Raw genomic sequence first — 24,922 nt, 5'->3', positions numbered from 1 at the left:
ATTCTTTATTGCTGCTTACATTTTCTACTCAGATTTAGCCTTTTACATATTTTATGGCCAGTATAAAATCCCGAAAAATAAAATTAATTTATTTGCCTTTAATTCCCAGTGGTGAAAGGGTAGCACAATACAGTATTGACCGAACAGGAAAATAATTGTAAAAATGCAAAAAGTATTTTAGGTATATTCCATTACATAGAGCAACAGAGTTTTCTGTTCTGTACAACTAGAAGGTTCTTAAAAACATTCTGGTAGAATTTCTCATTCTGTTTACTTTGGTTCTACTATATGAGTCACAGGGAAATGTAAAAGGTAAAAAGCAGTTCAAATGCCCCAAAATATTTTCTTTTATTTATTTTTTAACATAGAATGGGTAGTGCACACAGTATGATTGTATTGGCATGGTAAAATCTAGATTAGGTGCACAGATAATACAAACACAGTTATCTTGGATTACACTTCGTCATACCAGGAGCACCTACATACAAGAGCAGAAGGAGTGTGAAACCATGGTATGTTTCTGACAATCTTCAGTGTTTACAGTAAGCCCAGAAAGCCAACTCTGTATGGTTGGGGCTCCAGACTTCTAGGAAGTAGAAGAACAGGGCTGGAGACCTCTATGCAGTATGCTTCTCACAGAATCCAGCAGAAATACAGTCATTAATGTTGCTCTGTGCTGTTCCCTCCTGACACAGACGATGTATGATACAGGCACAGAAGTCATGAGTGGTCTGTGCCATCATGCATCCGCAGGTAGTTATGTTAATGGGTAGGAGGGGATACTTCTTTCACAGAGCTGGAGTTTCCTTGCCATCCCTCACTGCTAGCAGTCTCCTCTTTGGGCTCCCACATCTCTCCCACTTGAAAGGTTCATATAAAGGAAACTCCACGAGGATTAGCTTTCACATAGTCTTAGGCCTTCACTCTCCTCCTGAAGGTTTTACAATATGGCGATTGAAATGTCTTTTCTGCTACAGCAGAAATCTGTTAAGAATGCAAAACCTTGGTCTATAATTAAATGATTTTTAAGTGGTATTTTATTGTTTCAGGTAATATACAGTGCCCAGAAAATGCATAGTTATTTACATTATTAATTTATCAGGTCAATATTGTGGAAACAAGTCCTATTGTAAATTCTGTGAATGCATTTTAAAATTATTCTTTAACAAGCTATTACTTCAACAGGTATTCTTTTACGTGTGCTCCAGGGTAATACAAAACAGATACATTCTTTCAATAAATATTCAATTTCTTGCATTAAAATGGCATTGTAATTATGCTAACACTGATATTTAGAGTACTGAAAAACTATATATTGCATCCCTTGAAAGGCTTCTTCTCTATTTCCTTCCTACCCCCTACCACCATCCTATCTATACTGTGTGTAGTTTTGATCTGATGTGTGAACTGAATCCTTAGTCTGCATATGCATTGCATATGAACTGTTCTAGAAGTAGCAATGTCTTTATTAACAAGCTGTAAGAGGATAATTCCTGACAGAGTCCATAAGGCACAGAAATGACATTAAGACTTCAATGAATCATTTATGCATCTTAATAAAAAATTGTCTAAAACAAACACACAGTTAAAAGTTTCTTTTGGAGGTTTTATACTCATATTGTAAGTCAGATCTTTAGGTTTTTATGATATTGTGGGTACTGACAAAGTAACATGACTGTGTTTTAAGGCTGTTGCATGAGAGCAGCTAAGGTCTTAGGCAATCGTTGGAGTGTAATCATTTGCAGTGCTAATGGCACCCACAAGAAACTGTCAGCATTTTTATAATAAACTCTGTATTTAAGGGTTTATAACTCAGGTGTAGAAATCTGTTCTAGGCCTATACTTGCCATACAAAATTTCACTTAGGGAACAAATAATATTTCTACTTCTTTTCAAAGGAGTCAATTTTGGCCATTTTCAATCATACAATCATCAACACTAGTACGCACAACGTACTACAGAAACTTTCTGATGATTTTTAATAAGATTTTTACTACACATAGCCAAAATATGTAAGTATGCAAAAGGCCAAAAAGGTTTGGGCTGACAGGAGCAATCCTGATTTTCAGAGACACTGAGAACCAACTCATTCATTGAAGTCAATAGGGACCGTGATGTTCAGTATATATGGAAATTAGGGACATCTTTGTGTCTATATTCAGTGGACTCCCTTTCATGTCTTCAGAAGTGGACATTCTGATACACTGACTCCACACTGAGGCATCCTTTTCTGTCTGAAGAGGATTGGAAGGACACTTTTTAGAGCCACACTTATTTCAGTCACATAGAGCTGGTCAGAAAATTTAGACAAGTTTGAAATTTCATTTCAATGTGGAAAATATTTTGGTGAATTTTCCCCTATATTTCAACTACTTCTAGTCCCAAAGGTCACTGCAGAATATATGGCCCACCCTGCCTCAAGAATCTGAGGAATATACTGCCACATCAGTCCTTATCAGCTGGGAATCACCAGACTGGGTCTACGAACTGAATTCTGATCTCACATAGCAACAAAAAGCAATGTTGAGAAGAAAACAGGACTGGCCCACAGTCCATGTTTAAATCAATTAATTATATCACATATAAGTAGTGCATGCTATATTAAAAGTTCCATAATCCATTATAAAATCCCATACAAACCCCACCCAGTCCCCTTTTCTATTGATCACAGCTTTCATAAACATATTGCTCTGGGTTAAAATTTCCATGTTTGGTCTCAGCCCAATGAAGATTTCTCTCTCTTTTTTAAAAATAAAAAGGTGGAGCAAATTCAATTCAGTCCCATTTGCATTATTAGAACATGGAAAAATATATACTGCCATATATTCTAAAACATGGTCTCTCTTCTTATCATTACTCAGTTCTGATCCAATCTCTGTTCTGCATCAATCCTGTACATCAATGAGAATTTGAACATCCGTTTTGACTTGAACTGGAGCAGGATTGAGCCCTATATGTTTGTCAGATGCAATACATAATATTCTATAAACTAGAGTTTCTTATACAATCTGACATGCAGGGAACATATTTTACATATTATGCTATAATATTGGGTAGCAACATACTACGTATCCAAGCTCCTAGTTTGAAAAGTCTATTATCCTCTCCTCCAAAAGCACTCATTAAAGTGCCCCAGCAAGCTGTAGGCATCCATAAAACAGGATGGCAATGATGGTTGGGACATTTTAGAAAAAGTAATCAAGTATTTTTTAAATTTGTAGATTAATAATATACATTTATTATGACTGTTAACTGTATTATGTCAAAATACATAATGTGGCACTTCAGTACTTCCTTTAGACTTCCCAGCCTGCTTGCAGAGGGCCTTTGTGTGAAATGGGGAAGTGGGCTGGGATGAGTGACCCTCTCTCCTGTAGTTCCCATTGCTCCAAGCATAATTGCCTTTTTCATGTAATTCCATTTAGAATTACACTGATGAAGTGTTTTTAGTTTCATTCTTTTACATGGTCCCAAATATACACTCCCAAATGGCTCTGGATCAAGGAATTTGCACCCTCTGTTGCTCTATAAAGATTATGTTGCCAAATATAACTGTCCTAGAAAGTTATTAATATATTCCAATTTTGAGACATACATTGCAATGGCTTATTTTGTATATGAATACAGCAAATTTGACATCTTCACTAGTTCATGTGAGAAATGTGAGTATAGTGATTTTTTCCATTTTTAAAAGATACTTTTGTATAATTAAATGTATAAATTAATGACAAATTAACATTCAGTAAAACAGCGTAATACAGCACAGCACACAGTTTGTTCACTGTATATAAACTAAATTTGTATTCAATTTATTATAATTATTAGTTTGTATCAATTTATTAGTATTGTATTGAATTATCTGACAAATAATATATAAAACTCGGCACTTCCGTAACACAACAAAGTAGAATTAAGTTTTAACATTTGACTTTTGGAATTTACTGACTTCAACTTCAAAGTTGTATTAACCATAGTTTCTTTTTTAAAGGGATATGTTTTTAAGCAGTGAGCCATAATAATTGTGAATATATAACATGTTTTAATAAAATTATCTAGCCCTTGACTGATAGAGGTAGCATTACACAGCTAGTTGTATCACTGAATGTTCTACTACAACTTGAACTCTTGAGGTTCAAATTATTCAAAGAAAGATCCCGCAAACACATTAATGAATAGACCCATCAGTGACCTCTGCTGGTTGTCTATGAACTGTGATTAGCAAACTGAATAAGCAGCCTATGTCCATCCTTGCTGGAGAAGTTCCTGTATTATAGAGTTATATGCCAGAAAAAAGAAGGCTGAAATGGGTGGAGAAATTCACCTTCATTTCTGGGGCTGGGGGGCAGGGGGAGGGTTGGGGTGAGTAATGGGAGAGGAACACACACAAAACAAGCAAATCCCTGCGTAAAACTACCTATTTTACTTCAGCAGCCAGTACATCTCTGGAACAACCATTCTAGTTTCCAAGTAGCAACCCCCCCCCCAATATTAAGAGACTCTTACTAAATTGCCTAGATACATATTTACCTGATAGAACAGACCAATTTATTTACATAGTTCTGTGCCGTCATGGAAATAATGCACGTTTTATAACCTGTCATAAAAGACTTTCTTATTCCATGCCCTAATAACAAACCCCATGAAATTAACATACCCAGAAAAGTGTACTGTATATTCTTAAATCTACACACAGGGAGTTATGTTTATGTATCTTGCACATCAAGAGGAGGAGCAGCTCCTAAATTCTTAACAAAAGTTGCTGAACCACTACCTAAATCCTATTCCCTCCTCAATTGAATGGTGAGAGTTAAGGTCAGAATATGAACCTTAACGTTTAAGATCCTGACTTTTGTTGGTCTAAAAAAAAAAAAATCAGACATCTGTATTTACATGGTTTTTTTGCATTAAATATGGATAGAGTTCACTGAACCATTTGGAGTATTAATTGCATGGAAATAAGTTTTTATTTTCTTGTTTGCCTGAAAAGGAATTGAAGTTTTAGTTTCATTCATTGTTCACCCATGTACAGACAATCATAAGCTTCAAGCAAAGTGCTAAAATATAAAAGGCCACATTCATTCACGTATCAGTCCAAGCTGCAGCACTATAAAGTACATCAAAAGGTGTTAATGGTTTCAATATTTATCTGCTGCAGGGAAGCACTCTAAAAAGAAGGCAGAAAAAAAAATTCTGCTAATGGCTGTGTCTCGCCATTAAAATGAAAAGCTTAATGCATCTTATAATCAGAGGACAATTTGCAAATCATTAAGAGAAATGTAAAATTCCATTAAAATACAAATCAAGAGTCCCTCACTGGACTAATAATCTTTTTGATATTATTTTGCATTTCACTATTTCTGTTCCCAATATCCAGGCACCACAAATGATCAGTTCTTGAACATGCTATTTACCACAGCCTACTTCTTTAACGAGAGACTGAGAGAAGTATAATCTGCTATTCAGAGCAGGTACTAATGAAGAATTCCATATATTCTGAAATTTAATTAAAACCCCAAAGATTTCAAATTAGATGCAATTTGAAATGCCTGGGGCAGAAATACATGCACTTGCGTGGCAAGGGTATCACGCTGAAAGTTGATACCGTAATTGGTCTTGATGTATTTTTGTGTTGCCAGGCTGAAGCACAGAACTCATAACCATATAAAAATTCTCTGTAGATTACCTGCTCATTGAAAATGCCATCACTCAGGTAGTTCTCTACTAAATTACCATGCTACTAAAATGCACAAAGTGATTCGAAGAGAAGAGTGGCACAGCTGGTCGACGCTGCCAATGAGTTATGCATGCGTCGACACTGCCTTTTTTCTTAGTAAAATATGCTCAGTTGAATATTAAAATATAATTGGCATTCAACCTAAGTAGCTTAAACCATTTTGTTATCTTCTTTTAAACCGATTTGGCTCCTCCACAGTTATTTTCAAGGATGCGATTCACAAACTAATGACACCATCACATTCAGCTAGATTTGTTCTGTTTTACATTTGTCATAAATAGGAACAGTTTCTACAGCCTTCTAGGAATGTCCTTTAATATTGGCTCCTCTTGAACATCAAAGGCCCAATTCATGAAAAAAAAAGTGTGCCATTTATGTTGGTTCTTGCATATTTTAATCTGAAAGGAGTGCGGGATGCAAATTTTCAGTGAAAAGTGTATGTTTTTGCAGTTCAGTAACTCCTTGTTTTTCTAGAATGTATTGTCCAGCTCTCACTTACACAGTTCAAAAGGAGATACAGCAAAATAGCCTGAATTCAGGTGAGAAAGGGGCATTCTCTGGTCAAATGGAAAAAAAAAAAGTCTATATTCAAGAATTCATTTCCCTCCCTCAAAATGAACATATATAAAGGGTGGATGTATACAGACTGCTGCAAATCCCACAATAATATTTTCTGATACGTTTTGTGAAAAAATTAACAATGGTATTTAGTAAAAGCATGTGGTTACCATAGTAACATTCATATTAAATATTTTTATACTAATCTGAAATACAGAACATTTTGAAGTCACATATTTTTCAAAATATCATTGATATTTATGTATAATTTCGCAATGATAAGGGGAAATAAGTATTTCAGTGCGGTAACTCAGGTCAAAGTTCCTTAATATGCGGGGGTGGGGGGGTGGGAGGGGGTTAGAAGGCAGGTAGTTATAAAAATTTTTGTCTTCCCTTTCTCTTGCTTAAATAATAAATAATTTTAAAATAAGGTGAAAGATTACAGAAAGCTAGAAAAGAGTTGCAGGCAGAGAGGCAAACGAAAAACAGGCAGAATGGATGAACAGAAGTGTACTTACTTGTGTCTCTGTGTTGCTGCTAGGAGATTTCTAATATCTAGGGATCCATGTAAAGGTGACCACCACATGATTATGAACAAAAATGGTGATTTCCCATATTTGATGTTTTTCATTTCAACTTGCCTTCTTTATAACTTCTTAATTTTTTTCTTAACTCTCATACTAAAGAATAATGGCAAAAAAAACCCCAAAAGTTTGTGCAGGTTTTTATAGGTTATTTTAAAAAAATTGGGCCGGTTTATCCCTTTTTTCCTTGTGGAAAGAGCAAAAAATTTTGATTTTCAATATATTGGTTTTACACAGGATCATCCCATTGAGGAAGGGGAAGATTGCATATATTGCAAGACATATAAGGAAATCAAATGATCTTAGGGAAGCTGGGAAAGGCTTGGGTATGTGCAGAGGCCTAGGGCAGCACAGCTCCTAAGAGTATCATACTGCCAGTGCTTTCTTACCAGAGGTGGTCCCAAGTACTCCAGGGGCTGGGTTGTCAACACGGAGAAGGACGTGAACATAGAATCACTGCAAAATAACTGAAGGAGTGAGGACAGCCATTCTCCATGTGCTTGCCTCCTCCTGAACCACAGAGCCCCAAAAGCAGAGAGGGGACTTCTCTGGAGTCCCTCTGCATATGGAGTGAGGGAAGATGCCACTTACACAGAACTCCGTTCCTCTGAAAAGAATAGGGTGAAAGTTGGGATAATTTTTATATTTCTACCACACAGCTCCCCGATGGGATCTCAGGGCTAGAATAAACTGGCCTGATATCCCTAATTAATATTTCACTCTTTGGAAGAAGAAATAAAGTTCTTCCCATACCGGACATGGACCTGAGGAGGAGGAAGAGTTGTTATTTTTATTATCTATATTATCATAGCATTTAGGAGCCCCAAACCTGGACCGGGGACCGTACTGTGTTGTGGAAATTTGTTTGTTCCTTAGTCAGTATTCTGGACAGGACTACTAGGGATTTTGACAAAAAAGATGATGCTTTTTCAAAAGCAATGTATTTTTGTATTAATTTGCCATGGTCTGTGTTCCCCGTAAGCACAGGTATATACAGATATTTCTTATATTTAGTACATTAATAGAATCTTGGAAAGACATACAAACTTTGGGGACAGACAATGGCTGCCCTATGTGATCGCACTAAGGTAGGGTGAGAGCTAAGGAGACATGGTTGGACCTAGTGCACCTCTACAGGGGGCAGCCACAACTGGGATGGCTGCTCCCCTAGAATGCAAGGGGGTGGGCCGGACAGGCTAAGAGAATCTTTCCAGCTACTAGAGGTGACATGGCTACAGTTACGGGAAGTTCAGAAAATATTTTTAGAACCATTGTAGTAAATGCTGCTGGTTAGCATGTTTCCCCAAGCATCCCTGGAGGTATTATGCCTGCTCCTGATCTCCAGAGACATAAATGCCTCTTCCTAAACCTGTGAGATAACTACACCTATCCCCAACCTCATCCTCAATATGTGACTAGACGTCACAGCCAGAACAGAACCAAATGCACTAGGGACATTTTATGACAACAGAAGTGACCATAATTTAAATAGCTTCAATGATTCCACTTATTTTTGAATGCATGTATGCATAATACTAAGGCTCTGAATATAAAGGCCTACCTTTCTGCAGACACAATTTTACCAGAAAATAATTGTGCCTGCACTTTTATGCCCACAATGAGCTGTGGGCACAAATATTAGTACTCTGATGTCTAACTACAGTACTTGTTTGTAACTACATGATTTGTCTAAGACCTGATCCAGCTCCCATTGAAGTCAACGGGAATCTTTTCCATTGACTTCAACAGATGCTGGATCAGGCTCCTAATTGTTAAACTTGTGCCTAGAATCAATTGTGGGTGTAATTACTTGTTGATAGAAAAAAGAGGGGACATGGAGAAGCTGGACAGAAAAAAAACCCCAAGCCATAAAAGTAACTGGATTGATTGTCTCCCCTCTTTTTGTAGGGTGGAGGTTGATGTCTATTGAAGAGAACTGGAGGAAGGTATTAGATAATCCATTAAACGTATAACAAAACAGAGACTTTCTGCTTATTAAAGCCAGTCTCACACGAGATGGTAATAAAAGAAGCTGCCAGTCTATGGAATTTGAATTTCCTGTTGGCAGATATATGAAAACTTGTCATCTCTTTTCTCTTGAATCTGCCATGTCCACTGTGTGAAGTACTAATAATCTGCCTGTAAATTTCGCATAGTATTGCACCATTACCTCCTACTTTAAAACACACTCCTATTAAGATTTCTAGAAAATGTTATTTGCATGTCTGATGAAGCTGGATTTAAAAAAGGGATAGTCACTAAAAATGGTTGATTTTTTGCTCTCTAGTGAGTTGAATCTCAATTATTACAACAGAATCAAGTAAATTTGTTCTTTGGTTAACTGCAAAAAAATGATATTGACAATGTTTTGGGTTTGCTGCTTTTCCAGGCACCAAGACAAGCCTTGCCCTTTCCTCCCCAGCAGCAGAAGGCTGCTTAGCAGTGGAAACGGTGTAATTCCATTTGCAGAAGATAGAAAGAGGCATGATTTGGGGAGGCTGCAACTGGGATTAAATAAGATTGTGACCCAAGAACCTCCTAATACCACGGTGATAGGTCAGTGATACAAGTTTATATCTTATTCTCCTACCTCCAGATATAGAAATAATGCATGCAAACAAATAGAATGAACACACTTAGTAGATTGCAAGCTTTCTAATGACACCATACAAGGGGTATTTAGCGTAAAGCATATTCCAGTTACATCATATTCACACTCAAAAGCGTATTTCCATAAAACATATGGAGTGCAATGTCCCAACCACCTGGCAAGAGAGTACAGAGGGGTTACAGGAATATCCTGAGTCTGGTACGTACATTCTAGTTCACCAAAGAATGACAGGGCTCAAGAAAAAGCTGGTGTTGCTCTGGGCATCAATATTATTGCAAAATGTATGTACAGATACCATGTATGGAGTTATGTATATATACTGGAAATATGTTCTTGAAGTCTATGTCAAGGTGCTGGTCATCAACAAAGGTAAAAAACCCAGGGTTTCTGTCAGACAAGAGATGTTTATCCATCTATCTGTTTACATGTACATTGAGTGTTGTCTCATTCACAATGGGTTTCCTGTCACCATTCTGAACTGGACGCAAATCAAGGATTGTAAGGACTTCAGAAACAAACTAACAGGAAGAGATAAGCAGTGGGGGAAGCCCTATCTGGAGGTGTACATCGAAGGTTTGCTTGAATATACTTCGGAGAACGGATGGCACCTTTGACGGAGGAAGTAAAAGGACAATGCTTTTGCTTCATGCAAAAGGGGTCTCCTCCACTTTTGGCTGAAAATGCTGGTGAGAACTTGGAGTGAAATAAGCTTCTTCAGACAAGTAACTTGTTAAGTTTAGTTTTAGAAAGCTAGTTATGCTTTTGTTTTATATGTAACCATTAGTTCCAATGGTCTCACTCAATATTACTTGAATCTCTATTCTTTGATAAACTTATTCTTGTTTTCACTATAAATATTCACTATATATAAGTGCTGTGGTATTACGCAAAGTGATGGTCTGAGTTCAATCGTACAAGCTGGTGTGTACTCTTCCTTTGGAAACAGCGGACCTGGTAATTCTGTGAATGTCCAGTGGATAAAGGGCTAGACACTACTGAGAATGCTCTGAAGACTTGGGGGCTGGTGTGTGCCTATCCCTATCTGTATAGATTGAGCGAGGCCTGCAGAAGCCTGGAAGGTAGTGCTTGTGCTGCCAGAGTCTGGTGGTTTCAGGGAGCTGATTCACATCAGGAAGAGAAAAAACTCCCTCATGCTAAAGGCAGGTGGTACTAAGCTGCCCCACAACCAGAGGTGAAAGTAAGCTGGTCCGGTCTGGTCTGGTGTACCAGTAAGAGCCAAGACACAGCCGACCGTACTGGCAGGGCCACTGATGAGGGGGGCCAAAAGGGGCTGCTTCCCCGGGGACCGACTATTTAAAGGGCCCGGGGCTCCCGGCAGCAGCCGGAGCCCTTACTCCTTTAAATCGCCACCAGAGCCCCGGGGTAGCGGCAGCGGCGGCTGGGAGCCCGGGGCCCTTTAAATCGTTACCGGACCCCTGGGGTAATGGTGGTGGCCGGGAGTCCCGGGACTCCATCAGCGATTTAAAGGGCCTGGGGCTCCCAGCTGCCGCGCCAGCAGTTGGAGCCCCAGGCCCTTTAAATCGCTGATGGAGGCCTGGCGATGTGGGCTGGGCAGCACTGAAGGGCTGGCTGGGGGAGTCTGGCCCCAGCCCCACCCCTTCTGCCTGAGGCCCCACCCCTTCTGGTTGAGCCGGCCCCCGACCTTGCTCAGGACCCCGGCCGCCCTGCGTACTGTTAAGTCCCTTAAGTTACTTTCACCTCTGCCCACAACCTTGGTTACCTCTTGGAAACATCACAGAGACATACCCAGATAATCCTGGCAAGTGACCCGCACTTACATACTGCAGTGGAAGGTGAAAACCCCCATGGTCACTGCCAGTCTGACCTGGGGAACAATTCCTTCCCAACACCACAAATGGCGATCAGTTAGACCCTGAACATGTGAGTGTAAACCAACCAGCCAAGCACCCGAGAGAGAGAATGCTTAGTGCCACTTCAGAGCCCAGGCCCACCCTGTCCAATATCCTCTCTCCAACCCTGATGCATCAGAGAAAGGAGATTTTAAAAAAACCACCACAACCCAGTGGGGAGAAAAATCCCTTCCTGACTCCTGCAGGTGGCATGCTGTAACCCTGAAGCATGAAGGAATATAAAACAAACTGGAATTTAGCTCCAGGGCTAGTGAGACCTGCTCCCTACCATCACAAGCAACCCCCTCATACAGTCATACTCAGAGATGTGTCCAGTTCTCTTAAAACTTAGTTGTTTGCTCCCCAAATTCCTATTTGGAGGCTGTTCCGGAACCTCACCCATCTGATGGTTAGAAACCTCCTTCTAATTTCCAATCTGGGTTTGTTCACAGCCAGTTTACATCTGTTCTTGTGCCAACGTTGCCCTTTTGCTCAAACAGTCTTCATCCTTCCTGGTATTTACCCCCCTAATATAATTCTAGAGAGCAATCATAGCCCCTCTCAGCCTTCTTTTTGCTAGACTAAACAAGCCAAGCTCTTCCAGTCTCCAGTGATAAGACAAGTCCGTCCATTCCTCTGATCATCCTCATACTTGTTCTCTGCACCTGTTCCAATTTAAATTAATCTTTTTTGAACATGGGTGACCAGAACTGTACCCAGTACTGAAAATAAAGTCTTATTAGTACCTTGTATAATGGCATTAATACTTCTCTATTTCTACTGGAAATGCCTTGCCTGATACATCCTAGGATAACATTTGCCTTTTCCCATTTCTGTCACTCCAGGTCTTTCCATGTAATATTCCAATCCTTTTCTGTATTGATGATGCCTCCAAAGTTTGTATCATCAGCAAATTTCATTAGCAAACACCTACTTTTTGTGAAGGACATTAATAAAAATATTGAATAAGATCGGTCCCAAGACTGATCGTTGAGGAACTCCAATAGTAACCTCCCTCCAGTCCGATAATTCACATTTCAGCAAAACCTGTTGCCTTCTCCCCTTTAGTCAACTCCTTATTTATCTTACAATACTTGTACTGATCTCTGTCTTCCCTAATTTAACTAATATTTTCCCATGTGGTACCATGTCAAATGCTTTACTGAAGTCCAAGTATAGAAGATCTACTAAACTTCCCTTATCTATAAAATCAGGTATTTTCTCAATCAATGGATCATCCACAACAGCCACTAAATTTGCAAACATCCCTAATTTGCGCTTGGTATACTACTACCATATTCATGTCATATTATTTTCATTGGCATTAGTGTGTCAGCAAGGTTCACTGCATGAGGTCTGGCTCATTTTTATCTGCACTTTATTAATCAATTTGCAAATATAAAAATATAACAAAGAAGGAAGAATACATGAAATTTGACTGTCACTACTAATTCATATTTATATGATTAATTTTAGAACACTTAGATAGAAAAACAACATAGAACTAAGTGATTTAAAAGGTTACCCAATTAAATCTGCACTTTTCTCCACAGAAAGGTTTGGCCTAAAAACTCCAAATGTGCTGGAATACAGATAGTCTTGCTTTAATAGGCTCTCCTCCTCCAGCTAATACCTGGCTTGCTACCCTGCTCTTCAAGTCCTACGCCACAGCACTTGGTTAATACCACCACAACCTGTTCACTACAGTGCTTCTCACAGTACCTCCACAGCTTGCAAGACCTTCTAGAGCCCACATACAGCTTGCAAGCTCCACAAGGATTCTGGTCACAAAGCAATTTTTAAAAGGTAATTAACTCCTAGTCAAAATATTGGTTACGATAAAGTAAAATTTTATTATCACTTAACAGAAAACCTTTAAAAATTCTATATTTCTCATTACCCTCCCCAAACATTAGTCTTCAAATTCAAAGTTAAGATTACACATTAAAAATGAAGTATGAAGATATATAGTTAATGTCAGTCACAAAAACCTTAACTGTCCTCTGTATAAATACCATTTTGCAACCAATTAGGCACAACATCTAAGTAGATAAGCACGTAAAGTAAGTCCCATTCGCTGATACTTGTAAAACCATGTAGAAGTTGGAGGTTTGGTCACAAATCCTTTCACTGTTGCTAACAATAATAATAATAATGAATAATACCTAGCTCTAATATAGCATTTTTCCTTAGTACACCTCAAGGCGCTTTAAAGAGGAGATCAGAATTATTATCCACATTTTACAGATAAGGAAATTGAGGCACAAAGAGGTGAAATGACTGGCCCAACTAGGTCAATGTCAGGGTCAGGAACAGAATCCAGTTTTTTTGAGTCTTAGACCAGTGCTCTATGGCTATATTAAATCCACAGTCTGCATATTTTCAGAGAATGCCTACGGACTTTTTTTGAGTTTGGAACACATTACTGGAGCAGTCATCTAAAATTAAGTGCAGCCTACTTTAAATAGGTGAGTACAGTTAGGTGACACATACATATAGGCTTAAAGATTATTATATATGCAGATACCTCAACAATTGCAATCACTATAGGAATTACAAACAACAACAGGTCAAAAGGTAGTAAAATTTTCATATTCTGGCAGTATTAACCTACATTGATAAGGGGTGTTTACCAATGCTCTACGAGTAAATAAAAAACCTTTCAGTTAATGTTTTAGATGTATTTAACTGTTATTGTTACAAACTTACTCTGTTAATGATCTAGGTTTCAAACAGCTCAATTAAGTTATTCATAGTTCAACTTACTTCCCCATTTCTGCCTGGTCTCTCTCTTTCTTATTTCAAGTGTTTCCTTTTTCCTTCTCGATTCCAAATCACCAAAATATAAGTTTATATTTTTCACTATATAAACTGTTTATGCTTGCCATGCTGTGACCTCCGTGTATTGATTCAAGACATCTGACAGTCTGTACTGCCGTCTTCAAATTCATGGGTGTTTTCCATTTATTCCTATTCTTTTAATCAGTTCTTTTCCCCTCCTCATCTTTTCCACTTGTAGCTTTGGGCTTAGACCTAGATTTCTGCTTCTGCTACCCCTGAAAATTAGTTTGATAGCTCTAAGGTTTAAAGAATTACATATTAATCAGCTATTTCTTTCCTACTTAATTTGAGTATAGAGTTGCTTCCTTGTTGTAATCAATAAACTGGCATCCAAGGTTTAAAACCTTCTAACTTCACTAAGTAATATCTCAGCAAAGTCTACAATTTTTTACAAGCTTTCATTTAAAGCAAAGTGAAAGTGATCTGTATTGACCACAATACTGTAAATGCTTTTCTTATGTTAGTAATCATCTTTCATTTGTGTGTCTGTCTTTATACATATTAATGTACAGGACTGAACTGCATCAGATATAAAAATGTACTTTTTTGGACGTACAAGGGAATGTAAGTCACTTACTCACTCATGCCCGTCACCCCAATCGGGGTATGGGCCGCCAACCACAGATCTCCAGAGTCCTTTATCCTGGGCCATTTGCTCTAGCTGGTTCCAGGTATAGTCCATTTTTATGCTATCAACCTGAAGGTCGCGTCGCCAGGTGTTTCTTGGACGGCCTCTTTTCCGCTTGCCTTGGGGGTTCCACCGCAATGCCTGTCTAGTGATGTTGGTTGGCTGCTTGCGTAGTGTGTGTCCTATCCAACCCCACCTTCTCCTTCTAATTTCTTCCTCTGCTGGAAGTTGACGGGTCCTCTCCAAGAGGTAGATGTTGCTGATGGTGTCTGGCCAGCGGATCTGGAGAATCCTTCTAAGGCAACTATTTATGAAGGTCTGGATCTTCCTGGTGGTTGTTTTAATTATCTTCCAGGTTTCAGCTCCATACAATAAGACTGATTTCATGTTGGAGTTGAACAGTCTAATCTTTGTTGCCAAAGACAGCTCTCTAGAGCTCCAGATGTTCTTGAGCTGTAAGAAAGCTGCTCTTGCCTTACCGATCCTTGCTTTGATGTCTGCGTCCGTGCCACCCTGTTGGTCGATGCTGCTGCCTAGGTAGGTGAAGGACTGCACTTCTTCCAGAGGGCTTCCATTCAGTGTGACTGGGTCATTACTGATGGAGTTAATCTTGAGGATCTTGGTCTTGTTCTTGTGGATGTTGAGGCCAACCTGTGATGACGTGGCTGCCACTACGTTGGTCTTCTCTTGCATCTGCTGTTTGCTATGCGAAAGGAGTGCAAGGTCATCGGCAAAGTCCAGGTCATCAAGCTGGGTCCACAACGTCCACTGGATTCCGTTCCTACGCTCATAAGTGGATGTCTTCATAATCCAATCAATGACAAGGAGAAAGAGAAATGGTGACAACAAGCATCCTTGTCTGACTCCGGTTCGCACCTGGAAGCTGTTTGTAAGCTGCCCTCCATGGATCACTCTACAGTGTATGCTGTCATATAAGTTCTTAATCAGGTTGACCACCTTTGCTAGGATGCCATAGTGCCGAAGGAGCTTCCAGAGAGTCTCTCGATCCACGCTATCGAATGCTTTCTCATAGTCAACAAAATTGATGTACAACGAGGAGTTCCACTCCATAGACTGCTCGACTATGATGCGGAGTGTTGCTATCTGGTCCGTGCATGATCTATTTTGCCGGAAACCTGCTTGCTCATCTTGTAGCTGTGGATCGACGGCATCCTTCATTCTCTCTAAGAGGACTCGGTTGAAGACCTTCCCTGGCACTGACAGAAGTGTGATTCCTCTGTAGTTGGCACAATTGCTGAGGTCTCCTTTTCTTGGGGATTTTAATAAGATATCCCTCTTTCCAGTCCACCGGAATGTAAGTATAAGGGTACAAATTATAGTCTTGAATAAACAAGTTTTTGAGCATAAAAATTTATGTGATGTTGAATCTGCTGTTAAGTAACAAACTGATAGAGGAGATAGTGAGCTATCTTCAGAAAACTTGTAAATTATATTTAGAGTTGCAACTGCACAAATGAAACTATATTTAGAGAACATGAGACCTCCGGCAATTTAATTTTTGTGGGCAAGTGCTCTTCCCAAACAGAGTTACAAGAGCATTCCCCACTCCCACCCCCAGTGTTGCCTTATAGCAGAGTGGCAGATTTTTTAAAGTTTAGTATCATTTTCTGCAACATGGCAGTAAAACAAAAAGGTGCTGCTAGATTCCACCTGAGAGGGGTTAGAAGAATGATCAAGGGACTATTAACACTGTTCCATGGTGGTAAAAGATGGACTTTCAATTTTAGAGGCATATTTTATAATGCTGTGCTCAAGTGACAACTCCATGTAACAGTTCCATTCTCATTTCTAGTTACCATATGAATAACTTCCAAGATACACACTGCCTTCCACTTGAAGGCACATAGTGAGAAAATTAATTCATTTACACAGAAAAGTGTACATTCCTATAACTCATGTGGCAGGATTTTCATTAGAGGTCCTTTTGAAATAAGAGGTTCAACAAATATATGCAGAATCAATAGGAACTGGTGCATGTAGAATGGATGTAGCACAAATCCCACCTCCAGCTAGCGAAAAAGTGAAATTTCACAACTATGATGTAATAACTATAAAATGCCAACCCCTACCCCCGAAGTTAAAGAAAGCTTTTTTTCTGATGACAATGAGCATTTCATGTAGTGTATTCTGTTGTCACTGGGAGCTGAATATAGCCTGGTTAACTGAGCTGTCCTCTTTGACTTAAGTTTCTAAGACAGAGGGAGTGCTCAGGAAAGAACAGAGATGACTTTTGCTTATTGGCCTATGAACAGAATTGAGATATTTTTATCTAAAAGGTCCTGAGAAAGAGTGAGAGCGATATGGATGGGGCAGTATTTTACCAATATACCTTCTTGAATTCAAAGCTCCTTTATATTACAGACATTAAATTCACCTGCAGTGTAAGTATGCATTCCTTTTCCATCTCTGTCTTTGTCCTTCTACTGTTTGTTACCTAGCAACTCTGTGTTCTTAGGGAACCAGGGCGGAGTACCCAGCCTGTCTGACTCACGAAAGACCTCCCCTCCCAGCCTCTGCTTGAACCAAATTTGCATCAGAAGAAAGACTTACAAAAAGCAATGAAAAGGCAGTAGGAGATACACCAAACCCTTGGGATAAGGATGACAGGATTAAGGAAACTCCCCTAGCCTCATTTGCATTGAAGATGAGACAAGGAGGCATCTCCATTAGCATACAGAATGGAGAACAGAGATTCCAAGGCAAGAACCGCACAGAACTCTGGGACCAGAAAAGCAGAGAAGCACTGCATGATGGGGGATCTCTGCTCCAGATGTTAATGAACCCACGCCTACATACACCAAGCTCAGGAGTTATCAGACCAATTCTAGTGATAAATCCTTTATTGGTATCCAAAATAGTGAAGCTCCCTAATCGCATTGTGAACTCCCTCCAACGAACACCGCCCAAAGCCAAGTATGATCAGCTCCTATGTCTAACCTGAACAAAACAACTTTGGCATTCTCCTTTGTTTACACGTAAACAAATCTAGTGTTCTCCCTTGAACCATTGTTGTTTCTCTACAAAAACCCCTATCCATGCTCAAGTAAGTGTTCTGATGCCTGGATCCAAAATCTGCATCAGTTCCATGGGGATTTCATCTTCTCCTGACTGATCATGCTGGGGGCTCTGCCTGTCTCCAGCACTCTGGACCCTCAGCTACCACCAGCACCTGGGACCCCCGATCGATTCAAGCTTCATGGAGTGGTGAGAACCCATCTCTCTCTCTCTCTCGGTATAGCTTTCTGATCCTGACTTGTGTGATCAGTTATAGTTTTCTAAACCTGACTTTTATAATCAAGTTTAAGTTAGATTTAATATTATTAACAGTTTTGTTTGTTTGGCTCCCCTATGGTTATTACCTGGCAATAAATAACTTTCATGATTAACCTGGTTGCCTCTCTCTTCCTCCCCCCCCCCGGCCCCGTGGGTGTTTTTTGGTTTCCTCATTCACTCTGCAGCAATGCTCCTCGTACCTAAGCTAAAAGATCCCTGCAGCGCCCAAAAATCCTGTGGGGTTTGCTCATCAAGTGGGTTACTACCAGAACAATTGTAACGTGAAAGTGGGGATAGGGACGTGCTGAACCGGAGACATAGGAGGGTGGCAGCTTGGAAGTGCTGCTCAACCCAGTTTGCTGAGTCCAGGGGCATATGAGGGTGGCAGATTGAAAGTGCTGCTTGACTCAGCTTGCTCAGGCGTGCTCTATTCCGGGGCGGTATCCATGGCACATGAGGGTGACAGCTTGAAGGTGCTGTTCGACCCAGCCAGTTGAGTCCAAGGGCATATGAGGTGACAGCTTGGAAATGCTGCTTGACCCAGCCTTCTGAGTCCAGGGACATATAAGGAGTCAGCTTGGGACTGCTGATTAACTTGTATTCTCAGACACACTCTGTTAATGTGTGTGTGTATATGTTCGTCTAATTCTGAGGCTGGAAGAACCCAGCCCTGGGGAACCTAGGTTCTGCAGGATAGCTCCATTGGGAGGGAACTTTCAGCAGGGAGAAGTAGAACTCCTTATGAAAACACAAGTTACACAAGCAGTACACTGGTAGAAGTACAGAATCCCCCAGCAAAGAGTAACCCTAATAAATGAGCATACCCCAAAGTAACAGGCAAAGCTGATAACGTGTTTCCTTTTTTGCACGTTGCTTACTTTTTCTATGCAGGTAAGTATGGCTATACACGCACATTGGAGCCTTTAGGCCCCATGGATAGATACTTGCTGTCAGCTCTTTGCAGAAATATGTTCCCATTTAGGCACATGGTTCCAGAGCAGGGGTGGGCAAACTACGGCCTGAGGGCCGGATGCGGCCGGCCAGCCATTTTAAGCCGGCCCTCGAGCTCCCACTGGGGACCGGGGTCTGGGGCTTGCGGCGCTGCGGCGCTCCAGCCAGGGTGCAGGGTCAGGGGCTGCTCCACGCAGCTCCCAGACGCAGAGGCATGGCCCCGCTCTGGTGCTCCAGCTGGGGAGCAGGGTCAGCGGCCGCTCCACACGGCTCCTGGAAGCAGTGGCAATGCCCCCCTCTGGCTCCTATGCATAGGGGCAGCCAGGGGGTCAACTATGCATGCTGCCCCTGCCTCAAGCTCTGCCCCCGCAGCTCCAATTGGCCAGGAACCCCGCCCCGAGATAACAGTTTCATTCCGCTGCCAGTTAATGTAATTAGCCCAAACTATGCTGCAATGCTGAAGGTTCTTCGTTGAAACCCTGTCACTGATGATGCACAATGGGAGAGGAAGTTGTTACATCTTCAGATAATATAATTTAGTTTACCTTTTTTCTTTTAAATAATGTAGGAAATTACATTTAAAAAAACATCATTCAGGTTGCAAAGTCAGTACTTGAAAGTTAGAAAATGCCAGAATTTATATTGCCTGTGCAACTGTAATTCATCCCCCTTGTGCATATGCATTCTGATAGCTTAATTATGAGATTGCATACTGTGTTTTCACAGGACCCCTGCCTCATTCAGGGCACGGAATGGATGGTGCTCAGACAACTCATAAGGGAGGGGTTTGGTGAATGAGGCTGATTTTAGGATGTTTGCCTCATTTACTCTAGAAGTTGGAAGGTGTGCAGAAAACAAGGCAGGAGGACTGCAGAAAGTGAAAGGATACTCTTGTGGTTAAGGCAGGCAAATGACATACAGAAGAACTCAGTTCTATCCCTGCCTCTGCCATGCCCTGCCTATTACAGAAACAAGGTGGGTGAGGTAATATCTTTTATTGGATCAACTTCTATTGGTGAGAGAGACAAGCTTTTGAGCCACACAGAACTCTTCTTCAGGTCTGGGAAACTAACTCGAAGTGTCACTGCTAAATATAAGATTTGAACAGATGGTTTAGCGTAAGCAGTTAACACATATTTCAAGGAACCATTCAAAGTGAAGTGGCCCATTAATACCGTTCCAGTCATAGGGAAGAAAGGAAGAGGGGGCAGGGGAAGCAGTTGGGGAGGTGGGGGGTTGTTAATTTTCCTATGTGATACTAAGCAAATCAAAATTTTGGCCACTATTGTCTGTTCCTCATTTTCCGAGGGCCAACTTGAGACATCCAGGGCCGAATGTAACTGTGCAAAATAACTCCCTACTGAAACTGACAGCAACAAGAACTGCGGCTGCTCAACACCTCTGGCAGTAAGACAGCGTTGTCTGGAGGAATAAGCATGGTTGGAAACCACTGTGACCAAGACGACTTTCTTCAATCTGCCCTTAGTAACAAGAGTGAAAACTTTTCTTTCACAGACACACTTTGCTAATATTATTTCCATTTTGTCATCTTAATATTAGACTACTCTAATATTATCTTCATGTGAGACTACACCTTGGCACCATCCATCAACATAAGTTAGTGAAGAATTCTGCTCATTTATTGGGCGTGCTGCATGCCAAAAGCGCCACCCAATACACTGGTGCTCCGTATTCTGAATTTCTTGGCGGAGTTTAAGGTGTTAATTTTTTTAACGTATAAAGCCCTAAATATTTTGGATAGAAGCCAATTGAGAGACTATGTCCTCTGACTAGGTCATACTGCTACAGTTATGGTCATCAGAGGTGTCTGAGATAACAGCCCACTGGTTTAGAAGAAAAGGGGCTGAGAGCGCATTTTCTCTAGTGGGGGACTTTAATTCTGGAATTCAATTCTTTCCTAATCCATTAAAGGCACAGACTATCTAAGCATGCTGCAAAGTCCATCCATTCTTGAGGCTATGCGGGGAAGAAGATGGGTTGAAGGATGTAATGGTTGGATTAGGGAATTAACTCTTTGGTAGGATGATGGGCATAAGAAGGTTGATATGATCAAGTCTTCACATTTTTAGATTATTATTCCTCTGCTTTTGTCAATTTTTTTAAAAAAGTGCCTAGAGCTATCGGTTGGCACTTTCAAATGCAAATGTAAAGAACATAAACAAATACCTAAATCTCAATTGAGCAACTCTGTAGCTCTGGTGTAAGGCCGCCTTCACAAATAAGCTGAAACATACAACATACCCTATTAAAAACCCTCTGTGTGACACTTTACTACCTTAGTTTTCCTACTAAATAACTTTCTACAAATATTACCTTTTTGAAGTTATAATACATCTTCATCATGACATTCTCCCATTTGTTCCAACAATACTTTTATATTGTATGAAATGATCACCGAGAGAAAGAGAAAGTAAGAGACTATATAAAGAAATCTATCACATCAGTGCAGTTTGGCCAATTAAGTCTGTGTCAGCATTTCCTTTATACGCTTGCTTTTTTCTACCATAAAATGTGCACACCTGGTCTCAGTCCAAGACCAAATAATTGAACTAAATTAAAAAAACCTGGATCTGCACATGTTAAAATGAGGAAAACCTATTTCAGGGTTCCAAAAACTAAACTTGAAGTATAGAAGGTCACTAAACATTACAATCCAGGCTCAGTGGGAGGCCAACCAAAGGTAGGCTTGCTGCAGACGCCCTAACCTCCAAAAAGTCACACCTGTTCCATAGCTAAGAAGTGCAGACCCACCTGGGAGAAGCAGAACTCTTGTATATCAGAACTTTGCTCCTACCCTGTAGTACTAAATTCTCAAGGCCTGCAAACCCCCTACTCAAGGCTACATATGAAGCAGAAATTAATTCAGCTTTTTACCGGATTTACTCTCCTACTTGGCTGTTGCTAGAGAGTGGAGAGGGAAAAAAATCAGTAAGGGGGAGGCAGCTTATTCTCCCTTCCTGCCCAAAGAAGTATTTTAACTCAGTGGATCTTTCTTTTCTCTTCTTGGCTGATCTCTGAACTCTCCCAATAATACTGACAATGACATAATTGCCATAGAGCAATTAGGCTAGCAAAATCAGAGCTGCTGTTCGTGGGAAGGGAGTGGTTCAGAATGCCTCATTATACATTCTGTGGCTGTTGCAGCTACTCCTCTCAGAATAAGGAGTAGCCTCTGTGGGTGAACAGCCCAGGAGGCTCATGAAGTTACCATGGGTCATCACACAAATTTCTGCAGGACCTGGAACCTGAAAACAGTAGCTAAAATAAAATCTGTAATTATTCATTTTAAGCTATTATATTTCATTAACCAAGCTCAAAGTTTCAATCCTGAGCTTTCTGCTCATGTAAATCATGACCAGCAGAGTTTTGTGGTACAAGGGCTTATTTTAAAGTGCTTATGAAAGCTGCTGGTTGAGTCCTGGAGACTGAAATACCTTATTTATTCAAAGAACAGATACAGGAAGAACAGCAGCAGTTGAAGCTTCCCCTCCCTGCTCCACCAGTGTACCTCAACCCTGATCTATATTACAAGATTTTTAAACAGCAATGAAACATGTCAAAGTGCTTAACTTCATTCCAACCAGTGGAAAATCTGTGGCACTTTTTCAGGTGATCATTCCATGGGATTAGTAGCTACATTTAAGCAGCACAACACTGAACTGACATTTTTGAATTCAGTGTTTTTGCAGTTTGTAGCAGTCTATTGTATACACCCAAATTTTCTTTTTTAAATATGGATGATATAAACAAGAACTTCTACATCTCCATTTCATTAACCACACAGATTCAAATATCTCTGAATTAAAACTTTTTTAGCAAGTATAAAATGTGTATTACTGATATGATATTGTATTATCTCCATATAAGCCTTTATAATCATGCAAAAAGGAGATGAGAAAAAAGTTTAAAATGTTATATACTCCATACTTGCCCTATAACAAGACAATCTCAGCTGTTGCATTTAAACAACTGCTATCACATGCATTGATCAATTCAATAAAAAGAGTCACTATACACAGTGATTACATTATTTTCCCCTTCTAAAAACAATCACACCATACAACAACTGTTTGCCAAATTTCATTTTTAAAGTCAAAGCTGCATTTAGTCAGAAAAGTAATAAAGAAAGCATCGTATACAAAAAGCTGAATGATTTTTGAATAAAAATTACAAGCAATAATGAATAGGTGAAATTTGCAACCACAGAAGCCTAAATTGTGACCACAAAACATGCATATGCATTTATTTGTGCATGTGCGACTAATTGCAGGTACAATTACCTATTTTGTGCATGACAATGTCTGTTTTACATGTGCATGCATGCATGTTTTGTAGATGCAACATAGGCAATATATACAACTACAGTATGTTTGAAAATGAGACCCTACATGCTATAGCCCAAATTAAGGCTCCTAAATGTGGAGCAGCACAGCAGGAGACGCTGTGATGTGTTGGAGAGACACACTGAATTTCCTTCAGTGCTGCATTCTAGCACAGCGTAGTACAAAGAAGGACATGGTAGGTCACCACCCTGCCCAGACTCAAACTCCAGGGGCGTTCCTAGTGGCACCTCTGTTCTGTCCTCACAGAGTGGTGCGTGCTGCATTCTGGCTGCATATGGTGCAGAAACATGGAATGGAGGGGAAAAGACTGCATATACCTTATACCTGGACTGGAATCCTTATGGCTGCGTTATTGAAGATAAGGTTATATTGGAAACATCAATGCTGTGTTACAGTGCATAATAGGGAGGCTACTAGTTCCCTTTTTTGAGTAATAAATATGTTCTTATGGAACCTAGTTTCTCAGAGAGCGTTCTAAATATATTTAATTAAAACACAATTCCCTTAAAATGTACATATTATTCACAGTCAAAAGATTACATTCATGGAGAGACAAGAAAGAGGCCACTGCAGAAAGCAAACTACTGTGATTTTTACTGGGGACAATTTCACTTCATGTAATTGACTTTTATGTCTTGGGGAAAAAAAGCAATAAATGGAACATGGTAAGAGGGAAATTTCTCTCTTAAGCAATGTGTTTATTTAAATGTATGTATATTATTACTACTTGAGTAACAATACTTGCTCTTTGTACCTATTAAAAAAATTAAAACATCTTGTAATCATTTTGAGAATTAGTTTTAAAACTGATCAAAAAAGATACAACATAGCTACCTAATGTTACGTAACTATCACCAACTGTGTTTATAGAACTGGCTAATTGTCCATTTATAAGCCTCATTCCCTGTGTTGTTGGCAAAAAGATAGTTTAAGTTAACAATAGGCTTATTGAAAAATTTACTGCCATTCAGATGTGTTTGTATTTAAACCTTTCAGCCAGCAAACGTCAAGAGTTGAACTGCATCATTTTTACTGTCTTTGCCAAGAATTATGGAAACCTGTGCCAAAACTAACACAACCATTTGGAGCAGTTGGAAATTACGAACCCTGGTAGCTACAGTACACTATATGCAGCCTCTATTTAGAGCAATGTAAAATGTCCAACTCTGGTGTAGTCCAAATGAGAATGTGATGTAAGTGATAGTTAATCAAGTCAAAACATTTTACATGAAATACTAAAGTATTACTTGGTTACAGACCTTGTTCAAAAACTGGATGGTGAAAGGGAGGCATAGGAAGTTTCTCGGTCATCCAGGGCTCACAGAAGTAGGCCTGAAGCCAGGCTGTGCACTGTTTCAGTGGTTCTGTCATTTCCTCTGGGCCTTCGCATACCTCACAAGTAACTGAGGCCTCCTTAGTGCTGGAAAAGCGATAACATTAGTTTAATAAGTTTAATAGCCAAGCTGCTGAAGATTTTAGCATGCTA

The 24,922-nt window shown here is 39.9% G+C and overlaps 1 protein-coding gene across 2 annotated transcripts in view; it reads right to left on the bottom strand.

The window, feature by feature from the left end:
• The window catches only part of MGMT (O-6-methylguanine-DNA methyltransferase), a 286,389-nt gene that overhangs the window by 25,095 nt on the left and 236,372 nt on the right, over positions 1–24,922 (bottom strand). For both annotated transcript variants that reach the window (XM_026651164.2, XM_026651162.2), the window contains one exon: positions 24,696–24,856. In XM_026651164.2, coding sequence (XP_026506949.1) covers positions 24,696–24,856 — 161 coding nt within the window. The remainder of the gene's footprint in view (positions 1–24,695; positions 24,857–24,922) is intronic.

The sequence above is a fragment of the Terrapene carolina genome, unplaced genomic scaffold (genome assembly GCF_002925995.2).
Source record: "Terrapene carolina triunguis isolate 2854851 unplaced genomic scaffold, T_m_triunguis-2.0 Scaffold95, whole genome shotgun sequence".
Lineage (NCBI taxonomy): Eukaryota > Metazoa > Chordata > Testudines > Emydidae > Terrapene > Terrapene triunguis.
This window is presented reverse-complemented; position numbering and strand designations above follow the sequence as displayed.